General features: G+C 46.4%; 1 protein-coding gene across 1 annotated transcript in view; it reads right to left on the bottom strand.

Annotated features, from left to right (window-relative positions):
* NME7 (NME/NM23 family member 7) overlaps positions 1-17,914 on the bottom strand; it is a 250,952-nt gene that overhangs the window by 151,178 nt on the left and 81,860 nt on the right. Inside the window, exon 3 of the mRNA XM_075335553.1 lies at positions 7,968-8,134. Within this exon, the coding sequence (XP_075191668.1) occupies positions 7,968-8,134 (167 nt within the window). The remainder of the gene's footprint in view (positions 1-7,967; positions 8,135-17,914) is intronic.

Here is a 17,914-nt window from a genome sequence, read left to right as displayed (position 1 = left end):
CTCCGGACCCTGGGGTCGTGCGGCTACTCAAATGAAGGGGGATATTTACAGGGAATTATAGAGTTTGTGACCCCACCCGTGGTATGTGGTAATTAGGAGTTCCACCGCTGCAGTTGGGAGTACCCGGGAGTGATGGAATGGGGCAGCCAGGTGTTGTGACCCTCCCCGGGTAGGGGGAAATACCGCGGGGCTCGGTGATGCAAGGGGAGTGCCATTGGATGCAAAGGGGTCACTTCCGTACTCACTCAGTCCATTAAGCTGACACCGACAATTGGATAAACCAAAGTTCTGGATACCGCTGCCGCTGAAGGGAGCTTAGTTCGGGTCCCGTCCCTAATGGTGCTGCCTGGTGATCCGTGAACTGCCTCTTGACACTAAGTTTACTTCTCTGTTGGTCCCGGTAGTATGAAACCTGACGGGTCCCGCTCCCCACTATGGCTAAGTGTGGGAGCTTGCTCTCAGGGTTCACGCTTGGGATTTTCTGGACCGTTTTGAGTGGAAAGTCCTATCCCCCTCGTTGCGTTAGTACCTCGATTTTGGAGCGGGTGGGAACGGATCTTGAAGGCTCCGTTCTCCTCGGGTAAATTGTCAGGTTGCCTGAAGCTACTCCTCGATCTAGGGTCCACGTACCCCATTGTGCCTTGGTCCCAGCCCGGTGATTGTGCAAGGCCACCGGCTGTCCTCCTCGACAGTTCCATGCCCCTTGCCACGATCCCCTGTGACCGGGGGTCCAGCTCATCTATGCCCAGACCACCGTCTGCAACCTAGATTGCTTCTCAGGAACAATGCTCCTGACCTCCTCTCACTTTCGCTTCTCAAGCTCAACTCTCTCCTTCTGACACTTCTGACCTCTCCTCCCCAACCCCCCCAGGTGGGCAACTCTATTCCACTCAAGCCGTCCACTGGTGTGTTTGGTGGGTGTGGTGCAGGGTGTATCTAGGATTTGAATAGCTGATGTAGGCAACACCATATAGTTAGGGACCCTAAACCAAGAAGGAGGTGGATATTGCATGGGAGGGCAGATTGTGCAATACCATGTGACGACCTGATAGTCCACGAGCATCACATTGGCTTTTCACTTCTTTAGCTAACTGCAATAAACTTGCACATTCATTTTCTTTAACCCTACTCATCAAAAATGCTCCTGTTTAGGTGTTATATTCTGTGGTCAACTTTACACCTCTGTGAGATGGCTGCAGTTCCATTTTTGTAACACTTTTGCTACTGTTCTCTGATTGGTATATAAAGGTTTGCTGACCTTCTTGTAGCCTTCACCTTTCTTTTGTGACATTTCTCTTCCATGTGGTGCCATTGCCCTCAGCATAAAATGGGAAGGGACTTTCTTTATTAAGCAACACCCTTTTATAGACAACTGTCAGCTGGACACCTGTTTAATGAATTATTAGACGTACCTGTGGTTGAATTCTAGTTAATCAGTATTTTGTAGCCTAAACTTTAACTTTGCTGTTAAGACTTTTTTTTAGAACGTACTCATTTTTGCAACAGTGTCTTTAATTAATATGTTACATAAATGTCTTTTTTCATTGCGAAAAATAACAAAACTCGTTTGCAATCAATGCGTCACACTTATGGGTGTATTTTGTGGCATGGTATCCCGTAAAAAAAATATTGGTTCTGAAAAGGAACTAAAGGTTATCAGAGATATGTATATGTTTATATAGCTATATATCTATATACACAAAGATTTGTCAGAAAACCTTTAGTTCCCTTTCAGAATCAACATTTTCTACAGTATATTTATATGTATACAGTGCTGGCCAAAAGTATTGGCACCCCTGCAATTCTGTCAGATAATACTCAGTTTCTTCTTGAAAATGATTGCAATCACAAATTCTTTGGTATTATTAACCTCATTTAATTTGTCTTAATGAAAAAAGAAAAAAAAATGTCATAAAACCAAATTGGATATAATTCCACACCAACCATAAAAAAGGGGGTGGACAAAAGTATTAGCACTGTTTGAAAAATCATGTGATGCTTCTCTAATTTGTGTAATTAACAGCACCTGTAACTTACCTGTGGCACCTAACAGGTGTTGGCAATAACTAAATCACCCTTGCAGGCAGTTGACATGGATTAAAGTTGACTCAACCTCTGTCCTGTGTCCTTGTGTGTACCACATTGAGCATGGAGAAAAGAAAGAAGACTAAAGAACTGTCTGAGGACTTGAGAATCCAAATTGTGAGGAAGCATGAGCAATCTCAAGGCTACAAGTCCATCTCCAAAGACCTGAAAGTTCCTGTGTCTACGGTGCGCAGTGTCATCAAGAAGTTTAAAGCCCATGGCAATGTGGCTAACCTCCCTAGATGTGGAAGGAAAAGAAAAATTGACGAGAGATTTCAATGTAAGATTGTGCGGATGGTGAATAAAGAACCTCGACTAACATCCAAACAAGTTCAAGCTGCCCTGCAGTCCGAGGGTACAACAGTGTCAACCCGTACTATCCGTCGGCGTCTGAATGAAAAGGGACTGTATGGTAGGATACCCAGGAAGACCCCACTTCTTACCCCGAGACATAAAAAAGCCAAGCTGGAGTTTGCCAAAACTTACCTGAGAAAGCCTAAAACATTTTGGAAGAATGTTCTTTGGTCAGATGAGATAAAAGTAGAGCTTTTTGGGAAAAGCCATCAACATAGAGTTTACAGGGGGGAAAAAAAAGAGGCATTCAAAGAAAAGAACACGGTCCCTACAGTCAAACATGGCGGAAGTTCCCTGATGTTTTGGGGTTGCTTTGTTGCCTTTGGCACTGGGCTGCTTGACTGTGTGCATGGCATTACGAAGTCTGAAGACTACCAACAAATTTTGCAGCATAATGTAGGGCCCAGTGTGAGAAAGCTGGGTCTCCCTCAGAGGTCATGGGTCTTCCAGCAGGACAATGACCCAAAACACACTTCAAACAGGACTAGAAAATGGTTTGATAGAAAGCACTGGAGACTACTAAAGTGGCCAGCAATGAGTCCAGACCTGAATCCCATAGAACACCTGTGGTGAGATCTCAAAATGGCAGTTTGGAGAAGGCACCCTTCAAATCTCAGGGACCTGGAGCAGTTTGCCAAAGAATAATGGTCTAAAATTCCAGCAGAGTATTGTAAGAAACTCATTGATGGTTACCGGAAGCAGTTGTTCGCAGTTACCGTACTTTGGTTAAAGGTTGTGCAACCAAGTATTAGGCTAAGGGTGCCAATACTTTTGTCTGGCCAATTTTTGGAGTTTTGTGTGAAATGGTCAATGATTTGATTTTTGTTTCATTCTCTTTTGTGTTTTTTTATTGCAAGCAAAATAAATGAAGATAATAATACCAAAGAATTTGTGATTGCAATCATTTTCAAGAAGAAACCGAGTATTATCTGACAGAATTGCAGGGGTGCCAATACTTTTGGCCAGCACTGTACATAATACAATCCCAACTCTCATTTTAACCTGTGAAGCTTGCAAGCTACAGGGACAAGGAGAGATAATGTGTGATCTCCTCCTATAGCTATGTAATACTAGGTTTATGTATCAGGTCTGTAAAGCTAAATAATGTTTAGATAAAAAAATGTATAAAAAAATAAATAAATAAAAATAAACCCTTTTATCTTTCAAGTCCTGGGTTTAAATGACCCAAACTATAAAACTAACTTGTCACTTCGTGGTCCCCAGAAATGGCGTAAAGAAAAAACAGAATTTCTTTTTTTTTTTACCTTGAAAACAATTAAATAAAATTAAATCTAAAAGTCAAGAATCCAACATTTAGAACAGTTATAATTACAAAAAATAAACAAACACTCACCATAAAAATAAAAAAAAAAATGATGACTCTTAGATTTGAAGTCTCATGACACCCAAATGGTACCAATAAAAACTGTAGCTCGCCATGCAACAAACAAGACTTCATACAGCTCCGCCGATGGAAAGAATTGAAAACGTACGGCTCTTGCAATATGGAGACGGTTAAAAGCAATCTTTTTTTATTGGGTTTTATTATAACAAAGTGATAAAATAAACTAAATTGTACAAATTTGACATTGCAATGTCCATAACAACCCAAACTATAAATGAGCATGCTATTTATCCCTCCCAGTAAACATCATAATCATATTATCTCACGAACGATGGAATAAAAAAAACATACATCCCAAAATGGTACTAATAAAAACTAAAAATATAGTGTGTAGATAATGACTAACGGTGGCTTTACAAGCTACAATATCGCTAAAGCGATCTCGTTGGGGTCACGGAATTTGTGACGCACACCCGGCCGCTTTAGCGATGTTGTTGCGTGTGACACCTATGAGCGATTTTGAATCGTCGCAAAAACGTTCAAAATCGCTCATCGGTGACATGCCCCCCTATTCCCAATTATCGTTGCTGCTGCAGTAACGATGTTGTTTGTCATTCCTGCAGCAGCACACATCGCTATGTGTGACACCGCAGGAACGACAAACAACTCCTTACCTGCCTCCACCGGAAAAGGAGGAAGGAAGGAGGTGGGCGGGATGTACCGGCCGCTCATCTCCTCCCCTCCTTTTCTATTGGGCGGCGGTTCAGTGACGCTGCTGTAACGTCGCTGTGACGCTGAACGAACCGCCCCCTTAGAAAGGAGGCGGTTCGCCGGTCACAGCGACGTCGCTGCACAGGTATGTGCGTGTGACGCTGCCGTAGCGATAATGTTCGCTACTGCAGCGATCAACACATATCGTGCAACCGACGGGCGCGGGTGCTATCGCACGCAACATCGCTAGCCAATGCTAGTGATGTTGCAGCGTGTAAAGCCCACCTAAGAGTCACACTGATTCGAAATGCATCAAAAAAATAAAAGGTTTATGCTGTATTTTTAATGAAACTTTACCAAATAATTTTTCTATTATTTAAAACCGGGTGACTGTCTTGATCATTAAGACGGCCATGGAGACCTCCAACAAGATATAAAGTAAGAATAATAGAAGGAAAAACAAATGTGGCCGGTGTGCCTAGTAATAAACTGGCTGCAACCAGAGATTAAATCTTCAATGCTTCCCCCTTTCTTCTCTCCTGGAATCGACATTAAGGCCATGTGCGCACGTTGCGTTCTATTCCGCAGTGTGTAAGTCACTCAATGTGCGTCTCAGAACGCAGCCTAAACAGCTGCGTTCTGAGACGCATTCGGCAGAACGCAACGTGCACACATTCCTGGAGAATTCATGTGTTCTGGATGCTTTCTCTGCCATAGACAGAGTGGGAAAAGCATCCAGAACGCATATTTTTCACAGTCCGGTGCCACTCGGCTCTGCAGCATCCCCATAGACTTGCAGCAGAGCCAAGTGCGACCGCACTGTCAAAAAGAGCATGGCTGGCTGCGAGACAGAGCCGCGAGATCAGAATGAACTCGGATGAACTTCACCCGACTTCATTGTGATCGCGCGGCTCTGTGCGTGTGCCGCGGCTTGATTTGCGGTCACACGTGAAGGACTCACCTGTGATCGCAAATTCCCCTGAGTGATTGCAGTGAGCCGCGCGATCAGCTGTGCTTTCACTCAAGTTACTCGCAGCCACAGAAGCAGTTTTCCACTTGAGAGCGGTGACCGCGAGCAACCTAAGTGACAGCACAGCTGATCGCGCGACTCACTTCAGTTGCTGCATGGAGCTGACAGGAGCGGGGGTGTTCTACTGCCGCTCCTGTCAGCTTCCGATGTAGCAGAGCTGAAAGTCGTGGGACCTTGCGTGGATTACGTAAGACCTAGAGGTATTTTTGAGGGGTTAATAAAGTGGTGAAAGAGGGTGTTTTTTTGTCTTTCATTACAAATAAAGAATTTTTTGGATGTGTGTGTTTATTTTCTTTAACTTAACTTACAGGTTAATCATGAAAGGTATCTCGGAGAGACGCCTGCCATGATTAACCTAGGACTTAGTGGCAGCTATGGGCTGCTGCCATTAACTCCTTATTAACCAGTTTGCCACCGCACCAGGGAAATTCGGGATCAGCCGGGTAAAGTCCCAGGACTGTCGCATCTAATGGATGCGGCAATTCCGGGCGGCTGCTGGTTGATATTGTTCGGCTGGGGGGCTCCCTATAATGTGGAGCTCCCCATCCTGAGAATACCAGCCTTCAAGAGTGTGGCTTTACCCTAGCTAGTATCCAAATTGGGGGGACCGCATGTCAGTTTTTTTTAATTATTTATTTTTTTTTTTACTTCTCGATATAGACACGCCCACCGGCGGCTGTGATTGGATGCAGTGAGACAGCTGTCACTCAGCGTGGGGGCATGTCTGACTGCAAACAATGATAGGCGTCGGTGGGCGGGTAAAGCAGGGAATACGAGATGGATTAATGAGCGGCCGGCATTTTCAAAAGAGGAAAAGCCACCACAGTGTGAACGCCTTGCAGCGCCGCGCCGGTGATCGTGGATCGGTGAGTATGAGAGAGGGGGTGGGAGGGAGAGACCGACATGGACAGAAAGAGAGATAGAGACAGAGAGAGAGAGACCGACCGACAGACCGACCGAGAGAGAGACGAAAGACGAAAGACCTGCCTTTGTTATGTAAAAAAAACATGTGGATCGCAACAATAATGCAGTGCAAACGCACTGCTTAACATTTTGACAGTGTTTTTCTACAACTCATTGATTTCAATGGGTGTAGAACGCAGCCAAAATGGCAAAAACAATTGACTTGCTGCTTATTCAAAAGCAGAGTTTTTCGCTGTGTTTCAAAAAGCATCGTGCGAACAGATTTTGCATGATTCTCATAGACTTTGCTGGGGAAGCACAACGCATCCCTTTTGTTAATGACGCAGTGCAGTTGTAAACGCAGCCAAAACGCAGAGAAATACGCAACGTGCGCACATGGCCTAAGGCCCGTTTCACATGTGAGTGAAAAATACAGGCGTTCTTCACTGACGTGTAAAACACGCACATGTCCCTCCATGTGCCGTGATTCACGACACACGTGGGTTGTCTATGTGCAATCCGGGCTCCGTTCTCCGTGGTCCGTGATTGCACATAGAGATAAACTCACCTGTGCCCGCTCCCGCCGTCCTTGGTGCTGAACGCTCCCGCGGTGCAGCATCTGGTCGGCGCTGACCCCTGCAGCAGCTGCTTCCAAGTCCGCTGTCTCGGCTCTGAAGCAGCAGGCAGAACAGGCTGCAGAGAGCGTCGCTAGAGACAGTTGAGTAAAAATGTCTTTCATTTTATAAGCACGTTTTTTTCTGGCACATGTTTCACAGATGACACACGGATCACACTACTGCGTGGTCCGTGGGACATCAGTGATGCCAGAAAAAAATGGACTTGTCTCCAAGCGGCAATCACGGACACGCGTGTACGCCGCACGGAGACCTGGTCAGTGAAAAATCACTGATGTGTGAGCAGACCCATTGATTATAATGGGTCTGCGTATGTCAGTGATTCTGGTACGTAGAAAAAAAAAAAAGCACAAACGTACCAGAATCACTGATGTCTGAAACGGGCCTAAGCAAGTGACAAAGACGCCTAGTCTTCTCTACCACAAAAAGCTTTTGAATATATAAGCCACGTATAAAAATTATAATTCTGTAGCTATTATACATACCAAACTAAGAAAACAAAAGTATATATTAAAAAATGACATAAATAAAAAATAATATAATGAAAATAAGCTGAAAAGTCAAATGTTTATGTAGGAAAATGTGATGTATGGATGCATAAAAATGGTAAGCTTGAATAAAAAGTCTAATCAGATGGAGTAACGAGTTGAGATAGCCAGTTTAATATATACTGGAGCCGTACAGTGTTATTAAAAATGCATCTCGGCAAGAGACGTAGCCTACTGACCCAACTTGTTAGGAATGTGACAAACAAAAAAGGATTTAAGCAGTAAGCCGACTTTATCTTCTGATGCCGTATATGAACACCGAGGTTGAAAATGAAAATATTAAGACTATCTTTATTTACAGGAAACATGAGAAAAAGTACAACCGGCACTGGGCAGAATTAATGAGCAACACTTACTTCTCCTTTTTACTGCCAACTTTACGGGCGGTGTATTGGTCTCCGTAGTCGACTAGATGAAGTTGACGGGAAAAGACATTAATTTTATTTCCAACATAGAAGTCTTCTTTACGCAATGAGTCATACTTCATTCGTCTCAGGAAGACACGATGATTCTTTACATCATACTGTAGAAATAAAAAAAATATACCTTTTAGTCCTTGGGTGTATATAAAAGAGGAATAAGAAATGCAAGACGTAGGAGCTATTCGCATCATCACAACTCGTGAACAACAGGGCCAGGAGGTGGCCTATAAGATAGAAGGGTCAAGTGTCGCTATTCTTTATTTTGCTAAAGTAACAGTGTTTGTGTTTGGCTTGCACTGATAAACACCAGCCATGGGCAATAATAATAAGACGTGGGTCATCTCCGGGCCCTTACATGGGTTATCGCTATGGTAGACTCCCTTAACATGACATTAACACACAATTGAGTGATTTATCATCAGTAAATTGATTTATTCAGCAGTTAGTAAAAAGACACACAGATACCTAATATTACACAAAGAAACAAGAAGAAATTGCCTAGTTGGATTGGCTAGCATAGCAGCTCTCCATATGTAGCAACATGCGTAGCAGTATGTATATACAGTCATGCCCGAACGTTTTGCCACCCTTGAAATTGTTCCAGAAAACGAGGGTTTTCTCCTAATATGTTGCTTCTTTTTTTGTCACACGTATGTTTATTTCCAAGAGAACTTGATATCCTGAACAAGAGGTTCTTTTAATACCTTCAGGTTAAGCATGCTTGTGAGGTACAGTCGGTATCTGTGAGTTTGTCACCGGTGAACCAGACACTACTGCTGGATGTCGCGGTGGCGACTTTGGACACTAAGGGGTACTTTGCACACTACGACATCGCAGGTGCGATGTCGGTGGGGTCAAATTGAAAGTGATGCACATCCGGCATCGCAGGCGACATCGTAGTGTGTGAAGCCTAGATGATATGATTAACGAGCGCAAAAGCGTCGTAATCGTATCATCGGTACGATCGATCCATAATTACGTTGACGCGATGGTCCGATGTTGTTCCTCGCTCCAGCAGCAGCACACATCGCTGTGTGTGAAGCCGCAAGAGCGAGGAACATCTCCTACCGGCGTCACCGCGGCTCCCGTAGGATATGCGGAAGGGAGAAGGTGGACGGCCTTGTTCAGCTGGCCTTGTTCAGCTTTGATTGTTCCATGACTTCCTGTGGTTCCTTTTATAAGTATGTGTTCAGATGTATTATGTGTTGTCTCAGATTAAGGACTAGTTTTTTGTCCGAAACGCGTCCACCTTACACGCCTTGTGATGCGTTCTTCATCATGATGGAGAATTTTATGCTTTTATGAAGTTTGAAATAAAGGAAAGTTGATTTTTAACCAATCTACTGATCTGGATGCTGGATCATTTTCTACACTACATCCTGCTGCAGAGGGATCCTGCTTTCTTTTCCGTGCACCGATCAAACATTTAGCCGTCTCTATTGGGTGAGCTGGACTTTATCTATATACTGCATTGCCAGAGATAGTTTGTATTCCTGGTTCCTGTGCTGGTTGTATTTTGATTCCTGTGCGCTGACCTTGCTTTTGTTCTGACTACCCTTCTGCCTGTCGTTTATCTACCTCGCTGCCCGATCCGGATTTGACCTCTGCTTCGCTTGCTGATTACGTCCTTGCCTGTCGATTCTGTCCCTGTTCTGCAATTCCTGGTTTGACCCTGCCTTACGACTACTCTCCGGGCTGTAGCCCTCCACAGGTAGTGATCACCTTGGGCCCTGTGTAATACCAAATCCCTGTACAGGGTGTGAGACTGTGACCGGGGTTATCTATGACGGCCGGTATGTCTCGCCCCGGTTGTGCTCACTCCATGATAGAAAGTAAATCCACTATAGGGTTAATGCTGTTTCCCTACAGGCTGAAGGAAGGGTTAAATAGAATCAGGAACAAGGGCAGGTGTGCCGGGTGTGAGGGAGTGAACAGAACTCCCTGAGTTTTCTGCTGGGGAGGCACATGTATTGTGTTATGGACTTTTGTTTGGACATTAAAACCGTGTGCTGTGAACCTTGATGCCTGGATCCCGTGTCTTCTGCTGCGCAGCCGACCGTGCTACCTCACATATGGTGGAGAATGCGGGCATGACAGCCGGTGAGGTGTAGCATCCATCCCTGGTGACCCAGCTGCGCATGTCCTGGATTCGAGCGGCTATACTACAGCCCAAACCCGGCGACGCCATGGAGGACATACTAAAGCATTTGGCTCAGGCTAATGCACAGCAGCAACAGGCTAATGCACAGCAGCAACAGGCTAATGCACAGCAGCAACAGACCAATGCACACCTGCTCCAATCCTTGCAAGTGCAGGAAAAAAAATTCCAAGAACAGATGGATCAGGCCAATGCACGTCAGCAGCAAGCCTTGCAATTGCAGGAAAAAAGGCACCAAGAACAGATGGTTCTCCTGGCCAAGTCGATCCGTGCCGGACCGGCAGCAACAACCCCGGGACCGGGTGACGACGGCAGCGTCCGGAAAGCGGTGAGACAAGCGTTGCAAAAGATGACCCCGGGTGATGATGTGGAAGCGTTCCTGGCGGTGTTTGAGCGGGTGGCCGAGCGGGAAAAGCTGCCGACCCCGCAGTGGGCTGAGGTATTGTCGCCCTATCTGACGGGGGAACCCCAAAAAGCGTACCTGGACCTCTGTACCGAGGACGCCATTGACTATGTGACCCTGAAAGCCGAAATACTGGCTCGGTTGGGGGTGAATACCTATGTACGGGCTCAGCGGGTAAATCAGTGGTTCTTTGATTAAGCCAAACCCGTACGCTCCCAGGCCTATGACTTGTTGCATCTTGTAAAAAAGTGGTTGCAGCCTGACACTCTGAGCCCGGCGCAAATGGTGGAAAGGGTAGTAGTGGATCGTTTTGTGCGCACTTTACCCGTCACCGTTCAACGGTGGGTCGGACAGGGTGACCCGAGTACCCTGGACCAATTAGTGTCCCTGGTAGAGCGGCATGTGGCTACGCAGGACTTGATACGGGACACTGAGACTTTGCGTACCGCCCGTCGGTCCGGCCCCTCCAAGCCTAGGGCCAAGGACCCACCGCTGACAACGGTGCAGAAGTCCCCTACCGTCCCGTCTGAGGCCGCGGCCGCCATTCCTGAGGTCCGGAAGGTTCTGTACCCTAAACGACAACCTGTCAAGGGGGTTTCCGTCCCCATTAGATGTTGGCGGTGCCAGCGGGTGGGACATATGGAAGCCCAGTGTCCACTCACCACGGAGCCCATGGATTGTGGGGTTACCCGGCGGGGTTCAATGTATGCTCAGGTGGTGTGTACCGCTGACCTGGTCTCCCCAGAGACGGAGCCCCACTTGTGCCAAATACAGGTGAATGGATGTCCGGTTACAGGATTGTTGGATTCCGGAAGCTTAGTGACCCTTGTGCGATCCACCTTGAGGGCTAAAGTAAAGGCCACAGGACGCACCGTGGGGGTGGTTTGCATACATGGGGACCGCCGCGACTATCCCACGGGGATTGTCACCATCACAGCACCTTGCGGTCAGGTGCAACATGAGGTGGGACTTCTTAACACTCTTCCTTATGACGTGATCCTAGGAAGGGATCTGCCCTATTTTTGGACTTTATGGAGGGGACCCCCTAAGTCCCCTCAGATATTGGTTGGTCCGGGACCTGAGCCCTACAATCCTGAATCCGGGACACCTGCCGTAGGGGTCACCATGATAGGGACAGAGTGTGAACCCGGTAGGTCGCCCCTAGAGGTATTGGCAGGAGAGGCTGAGACGGTCGAGCCCATCCCGGAGTTGGAGGCGTCCCCGGATACGTTTGGGACAGCCCAACTCCAGGACCCTACGTTGATACATGCCCGGAGTCGGGTGACAGTAGTTGACGGGGTGGCACAGCTGCCCGGTGCCCAGGTAAGGTACCCCCATTTCGCTCTTAAGCAGGATTTACTCTACCGGGTAGATGAAATACGGGGCGTGGGGGTAGAACAGTTTGTGGTGCCCCAGCCGCATCGCCGGCGGGTCCTCGACTTGGCTCATAAACACCTGATGAGTGGCCACCTAGGGGTCAAGAAAACGCAGGAGCGAATATTGCAAAGGTTCTATTGGCCCGGGGTCTTTGGGGAGGTAAAACGGTTCTGCGAAACCTGCCCGGAGTGTCAGCTTACCGCACCCCTGACCCATTTTCGCAGTCCGTTGGTACCGTTACCCATTATAGAAGTCCCTTTTGAACGGATAGGGATGGATCTGGTGGGGCCCCTCGTAAAGTCCGCTCGAGGGCACCAACACATCCTAGTGATCGTTGACTATGCCACCCGGTATCCCGAGGCGATACCTCTCAGACATACTGCAGCAAAGCTTATAGCTCGGGAGTTGTTTGCTGTGTTCTGCCGGGTGGGGTTGCCCAAGGAGATCCTTACGGATCAGGGGACCCCATTCATGTCTAAAGTGACCAAAGAGCTATGCCGGCTACTCCAGATCAAGCAGTTGCGTACGTCTGTGTATCATCCTCAAACGGACGGTTTAGTCGAGCGTTTCAATAAAACCCTGAAAACCATGCTAAGAAGGGTGATTTCCAAAGACGGGAAAGACTGGGATATGATGCTTCCCTATTTGATGTTTGCCATACGAGAGGTGCCACAGGCATCCACGGGGTTTTCGCCTTTTGAATTGTTATACGGGTGACATCCCCGGGGATTGTTGGACCTGGCAAAAGAAACATGGGAACAAGAGCCCACCCCCCATAAAAGTGTGATCGAACACATTTTAGGTATGCAGAACCGCATAAGCGCGGTCATGCCAATTGTGAAGGAGCATTTACAGGAGGCTCAGGCCGCGCAAAGCGGCCGCTACAATAGACAAGCCACCGTGCGGACCTTTAAACCCGGGGATCGGGTGTTGGTATTAATCCCCACGGCGGAGAGTAAATTCCTGGCTCAGTGGCAAGGCCCCTACGAGATAAAGGAAAGAGTCGGGGTGGTTAACTATAAAGTATTGCAGCCCGGTAGGCGGAAACCTGAACAAATATACCATGTCAACCTATTAAAACCTTGGCAGGAACGGGAAAGCCTGATGGCTGTTTTTTCCCCACCTCCCTCCTCTTCGGGTCGTTCACATCCGGCTCCAGCGACCTCCGGAGAGGACGAACCGGAAGTAAGGATTGGAGAAGCCCTCACCAAGCAACAGAGGCGAGAGGCCAGACGGTTGGTTCAGCAGAACCCCGATGTCTTCTCCGAGCTGCCCGGTAGGACCAGTCTGATACGACACGATATTGTCACCGAGCCCCACCTGAAGGTACGCCTGAAGTCATACCGGGTACCGGAGGCTCGACGACAAGCCATATCGGAGGAAGTAAAGACAATGTTACGCCTGGGGGTCATCGAAAAATCCCGGAGTGAATGGGCTAGTCCGATTGTCCTAATACCAAAACCCGATGGCTCCTTAAGGTTCTGCAATGACTTTAGGAGATTGAACGAAATATCCAAGTTCGATCTCTACCCCATGCCCCGGGTGGATGAGCTGATTGATAGGCTGGGACAGGCGCGATATTTTACCACACTCGACCTGACCAAGGGGTACTGGCAGGTGCCACTAACGGAGTCCGCCAAGGAGAAAACCGCTTTTGTTACCCCGGAGGGTCTCTTCCACTATGTTGTCTTGCCTTTTGGGTTACATGGCGCTCCGGCCACGTTCCAGAGGTTGATGGACTTAGTGCTGGAACCCCACCAGGCGTATGCATCAGCGTACCTGGATGACATCATTATTTACAGCTCCGATTGGCAGACCCACTTGGAACAGGTACAAGCGGTGGTGGACGCGCTTCGAACAGCCGGATTAACAGCCAATCCCAAGAAATGTGCATTGGGACTCACGGAAGCCCGCTACTTGGGCTACATGATAGGCCAAGGAGTGATTAAGCCCCAAATTAACAAGGTTGAGGCGATCCAGAAGTGGCCTAGACCCCTGACCACGAAGCAGGTTAGGGCCTTCCTGGGTATCGTGGGGTACTACAGGAGGTTTGTAAAGGATTTTGCGGGACTATCAGCCCCCTTGACGGACCTTCTCAAAGGCAAGAAGTCCGTCATGGTGCGCTGGACTCCGCAGGCCGAGGACTCCTTCCGGGCCCTGAAGGAGGTCCTGTGCGGACAGCCCGTTCTGGTCAACCCTGATTTCCGGAAGGAGTTCATTGTACAGACTGACGCCTCGGAGGTCGGCCTGGGGGCAGTGCTGTCTCAGGTGGAGGAACACCCCGTCACCTTCTTGAGTAGGAAGCTCACCCCTCCCGAGCGGAATTATAGCGTAGTGGAGAAGGAGTGCCTGGCGATCAAGTGGGCCTTGGAGTCCCTACGCTATTACCTGCTGGGACGGCAGTTTCGCTTGGTGACGGATCACTCTCCACTGGTCTGGATGAGGTCCGCCAAGGAACGGAATGCCCGGGTTACCCGGTGGTTCCTTTCTCTGCAGAACTTCCGGTTTACGGTTGAACACCGGGCCGGTAGGTTGCAGGGCAACGCCGATGCCTTGTCCCGCGGCCCGTGTTTGATGGCTGGAGTTCAACCCCGCACGCTTGAACTGAGGGGGGGGGTATGTGAGACTGTGACCGGGGTTATCTATGACGGCCGGTATGTCTCGCCCCGGTTGTGCTCACTCCATGATAGAAAGTAAATCCACTATAGGGTTAATGCTGTTTCCCTACAGGCTGAAGGAAGGGTTAAATAGAATCAGGAACAAGGGCAGGTGTGCCGGGTGTGAGGGAGTGAACAGAACTCCCTGAGTTTTCTGCTGGGGAGGCACATGTATTGTGTTATGGACTTTTGTTTGGACATTAAAACCGTGTGCTGTGAACCTTGATGCCTGGATCCCGTGTCTTCTGCTGCGCAGCCGACCGTGCTACCTCACAAGGGGTTAAAGAGTTTCAGGGTTCTGGGGGTCCTGCTTGGTGAAGTGATTTCCCTCTAGCCTGTCCATTACAGCCAGTCTGAGTCTGTGGATCCAGGCAGGCGTTACATCTAGCCAGTTTATATTTTAGTTGTTTTTTGGTTACCGATCTATGCCTAACTGTATTTCTTGATTGTGAAATATACAAATGAATATTCTGATTGTTAAAAGAATAGGGGATTTTATCTGGCGGGGGAGGGGGATTGTTTTGCATACCTGCGTGTATGCGGAATTTATTTGTTGTTATATCAAACTAAAATGTTAATAAAAATTATTTGATTTAAAAACACGTATGTTTATTTCCTTTGTGTTTATTGAAACAACACAAAAAAAAAAAAACACAAAGAAAAAAGGCAAATTGAATATAATTTCACACAAAACCTCAAAGATGGGCTGGACAAAATTGTTGGCGCCTTTCCAAAGTTGTAGGCAAACAACTTTGTTTCAAGCATGTGATGCTTGTACAAACTCTCCTGTGACAAGTAACAGGTGTGGGCAATATGAAAATCACACCTGAAACCAGATAAAAAGGGGAGAACTTAACTTTTTGCATTGTGTGTCTGTGTGTGCCACACAAAGCATGGAGACAGAAAACGAGAAGAGAACTGTCTGAGGACTTGAGAACCAAAACTGTTGACAAATATCAACAATCTCAAGCTTAGAAGTCCATCTTCAGAGTTCTTGTTGTTCCTTTGCCCACAGAGTGCAACATAATTAAGAAGTTTACAACCTATGGCACTGTAGCTAATCTACCTGGAAGTGGATGGCAGAGAAAAATTAATGAAATGTTGCAATGCAGGATAGTCTGGATAGTGAATAAGCAGCCCCCTTCAAGCTCCAAAGACATTCAAGCTGTCCTGCAGGCTCAGGGTACATCAGGGTCAGCATGAACTATCTTTCGACATTTGAATTAAATGAAAAACTATGGGAAGAGACCCAGGAGGACCCCACAATGAAGACAGGCGTACAAAAAAAAGTAGACTTCAGTTTGTGAAAATGTATGTATGTGAATAAGCCAAAATCATTGTGCAAAAGTGTCTTGTGCACAGATGAGAACAAGACAGAGCTTTTTGCTAAAGCACATCAATCTACTTACTGTTCACTGAAAACAGAATGAAGCCTACAAAGAAAACAACACAATGTACAGTCAAATTTGCTAGCAGTTCAAAGATATTTTGGGATTGTTTAGTTGCCTTTGACACTGGGTGTCTTGACTGTGTGCAAGGTATCAGGAAATCTGAAGATCACCAAAGGATTTTGGGTCGCAATGTAATGGCCAGTGTCAGAAAGCTGGGTTGGCTTCCTACGTCTTCCAGAAGGACAATGACCCCAAACACACTTCAAGAAGCACCCAGAAATGGATGGAAACAAAGCGCTGGAGAGTTTTGACGTGGCAGCAATGAGTCCGGATCTAAATACCATTGAACACCTGTGGAGAGATCTTAAAATTGCTGTTGGGAGAAGACACCCTTCAAATATGAGAGACTTGGAGCAGTTTTTAGAAGAAGAGTGGTCCTAAATTCCAGTTCAGAAGTGTAAGAAGCTTGTTGATGGTTACAGGAAGCGACTGATTGCAGTTATTTATTCCAAAGTGTGTGCAACTAAATATTAAGTTGAAGGTGCCAACGATTTTGTCCAGCCTATTTTTGGGACTGTGTGAAATGATGTCTAATTTGCGTTTTTTTTTCCCTCTTTTTTATGTTGTTCTAACACATACAAAGAAATTAAATATGTGTATAACAAAACATGTGTAATTGGAATAATTTTCTGGGAGAATACATTTTCTGGAACAGTTTCAAGGGTGCCAACACTTTCGGCCATGACTGTATCTATATATGAGCAATATTTACCATCACTGATCTCCTGCAGTTCTCCTATTCTGATGCTTACCAGATTCCTCCTGATCCTTACTTCCTTCTAATTAACTCAACTCAATGGAGATGGCCAGAAACGCCAGATCAGCCAAGTCTAATGTCAGTTTTACATGAGCCGGACCAGACCGAAAAAAAACACAACTGATCAGCTACATGAAGCCCAATTGTTAGTCCTTTACTGACCTGTTTATAGACCAGCCGATGAACATTATATGTGCAGACAACGATTGTAAATAGAACATTCTGTGCCCATAGACTATTATGTTATCTGCATTACATATCCTATATACAGTACATGGGGCGATGGGCTGCCGATAATGCAGATTTTTATGTGCACATAGAAGTCATCACACCTGATCAACAAGTGATTGCCGGCCCATTTAGATTAATATTTAGTCGGGAACAATTGTTACTTCGCACGCTCCTCGTTTCCCACCTACAATTGTTTACTCTTGTCTTCCGATCTTCTGTTGGGACGTCCAACAATCCAGGAATTATTGATATCAAGAAGACAGGAACACGTATATAAGAGAAGGAGCACGGACCAACGGAGCCAACGTGTACCATCCTAGGGCAACTTAGACAAGGAAAAATAAGAAACTGCCTAGTTGGCTTGGCTGGCATGGTAGGCCTCCATATGTAGCAACTGCTCAAACATTAATTTTATTCTTAAATACTTAGATCTTGCCAACTCATTACAAGGATTCTCGGTGCTACATCTCTTCCCACATCGTAATATGAATATAAACCAACACAATTATTCACTCCTTGAAAACCTCAGCATTTATAGTCACATTGTAATTAAAGGAGAGTTCTAATCTTAAGGATAAAATAAAAATCTCCGTTAAGAGTATAACCACCGGTTGTGAAATAAGATTCTTCAGAAGATTCCGAAATATAAATAGTGAAGTTTCCTTTTCAATGTTGGCACTAGATATATAGCAGGCATTATTATGCTAATGCGGCAGCCGTGCATGTCAACAACATAAAAACAGAAATTAATCTGCAATCTGAAAATAAAAAATGAGATACATTTTGGAGCGTCATTAGCATATTATTAGATGAAAGGAAATTAAAGCGGAGGTGCATTCACATTCTA

Source organism: Anomaloglossus baeobatrachus, chromosome 2, assembly GCF_048569485.1.
Source record: "Anomaloglossus baeobatrachus isolate aAnoBae1 chromosome 2, aAnoBae1.hap1, whole genome shotgun sequence".
NCBI classification, from domain to species: domain Eukaryota; kingdom Metazoa; phylum Chordata; class Amphibia; order Anura; family Aromobatidae; genus Anomaloglossus; species Anomaloglossus baeobatrachus.
Note: the sequence above shows the minus strand (reverse complement) of the source record. Positions and strands in the feature narration are given on the sequence as shown.